General features: G+C 37.7%; 1 protein-coding gene across 2 annotated transcripts in view; it reads right to left on the reverse strand.

Annotated features, from left to right (window-relative positions):
* LOC103600073 (GREB1-like protein) overlaps positions 1–1,505 on the reverse strand; it is an 89,161-nt gene that overhangs the window by 8,261 nt on the left and 79,395 nt on the right. For both annotated transcript variants that reach the window (XM_008584308.1, XM_008584309.1), the window contains exon 11: positions 901–1,086. In XM_008584308.1, coding sequence (XP_008582530.1) covers positions 901–1,086 — 186 coding nt within the window. The remainder of the gene's footprint in view (positions 1–900; positions 1,087–1,505) is intronic.

Genomic DNA, 1,505 nt, shown 5'->3' on the forward strand with positions numbered 1-1,505 from the left:
CTCAGTGTTTTTATTATGTCTAAATACAGAGGTATTTTCTAACATTAAAAAAATTCACGAGAGTACACACAAAATTTTTTATGTGTAATTTTATGTCTTGAACATTTTTCTAAAAAATCAGTGGCTTGAAGTCCTTGAGTGAGTGTATAATTAGGCTGCATATTAGATGGCCTACTGCAGTTTGCAAAATAAAGGACATTTCAATATAAATGCTGTTGAACCACTATGCTATTGTTAGGGCACCTGCATTACCCACTGTGGGGCTCAGGAGGACATATCAAATAGAGGAAGTGAAAGGTTCGTGACCTATGTATCCCCCTTACCTTAAAGTTTAGAGAACCTTCCAGGGAGGTCCACGGTTACTACCTCAATCAAGGAGAACATGATGGAACTACATCAAAGGGGTGTAGTAGAGAAGGGGGAAAAAAAACGGGTGTAGGGACACCAGATAAATAAGATAAAAAGGTTAAGTGGAAAATTGAAAAATAATTGTGTAAGACAATGGCTATGTTTGCACTCCAAATGGTAGCTGCACTTTCAGAAAGATGGCCTGGCCAGACTCCCCAGGGAAGGGGTGCCCATGGTACAATCTTTATGGTTCTGCCTACATCGATTACTTTGGAGACATTTGGAGCATCATAAGACCGGACACTAGGTGGCACAATTCATCTCTGCTAGGACCCAAAGAAGCCAAGAGAAAAGGAAAGGAGTTAGAAAAGAAGTGGAGAAGAGGAAAGAAAAAAGTCATACAGAATGGTGCTGAAGGAAAAGAATGTGAAACGTGAAAGAAAGAAAATTAGAGAGAGACAGGTGGATGAATGTGAGAAAGAAAGGGAAAAGGGTGTTACAAAAAAAAGAATAAAAATAGTCACCAGCAAATGATTATCAAAAATAACTTACCCAACCGCACAAGATACTGTATCGTCAGAAGAATCATGTTTTCCACACTCAGGAGTTGGCTGCCAGTCAACCCTAATTGTTCCAAATCTTTGTTCTCCAACTGTGGAATCTTGTAGCAATTCACCAGCAGAGGACTCACAACAATGTCACCAACATTTCCATAGAAATAGGGTAAAGTGCCATAGCCTGCCCCAATAAAAGCAGGTTCAACATTTCTTTCTGATGCACAACCAGGTACACTTGCTCAATTAGGATCAAAGATGCTCAACAAAATTCGCTGCTTTCAGATGGCTATCAAACACATCGCTCAAATATATCAGTCCTAGGGAATTCACTTGGATGCTTCAAATTCTATCCTTATATTAAAACAGGAAGCAAAATACTCATATTATCTCTGTTTTCCACAGAAGAGACATGTTAATATTATATCTCTGCCATAAAAGATTGATGAGTTTGCAAAACATCTCTGTGTCCTTTGTAAAACTGCAATAATAAAATACTTTCCAATAAGGTTCCTGATCAAGTTTCTTTTCAGATAAGAAATCAGAAAACAAAGAAACAAACTACAATAACATGTTTTACTTCCTGAGGTTTTCTTAAAAAAA

The sequence above is a fragment of the Galeopterus variegatus genome, unplaced genomic scaffold (genome assembly GCF_000696425.1).
Source record: "Galeopterus variegatus unplaced genomic scaffold, G_variegatus-3.0.2 Scaffold3214, whole genome shotgun sequence".
Taxonomy (NCBI): Eukaryota; Metazoa; Chordata; class Mammalia; order Dermoptera; family Cynocephalidae; genus Galeopterus; species Galeopterus variegatus.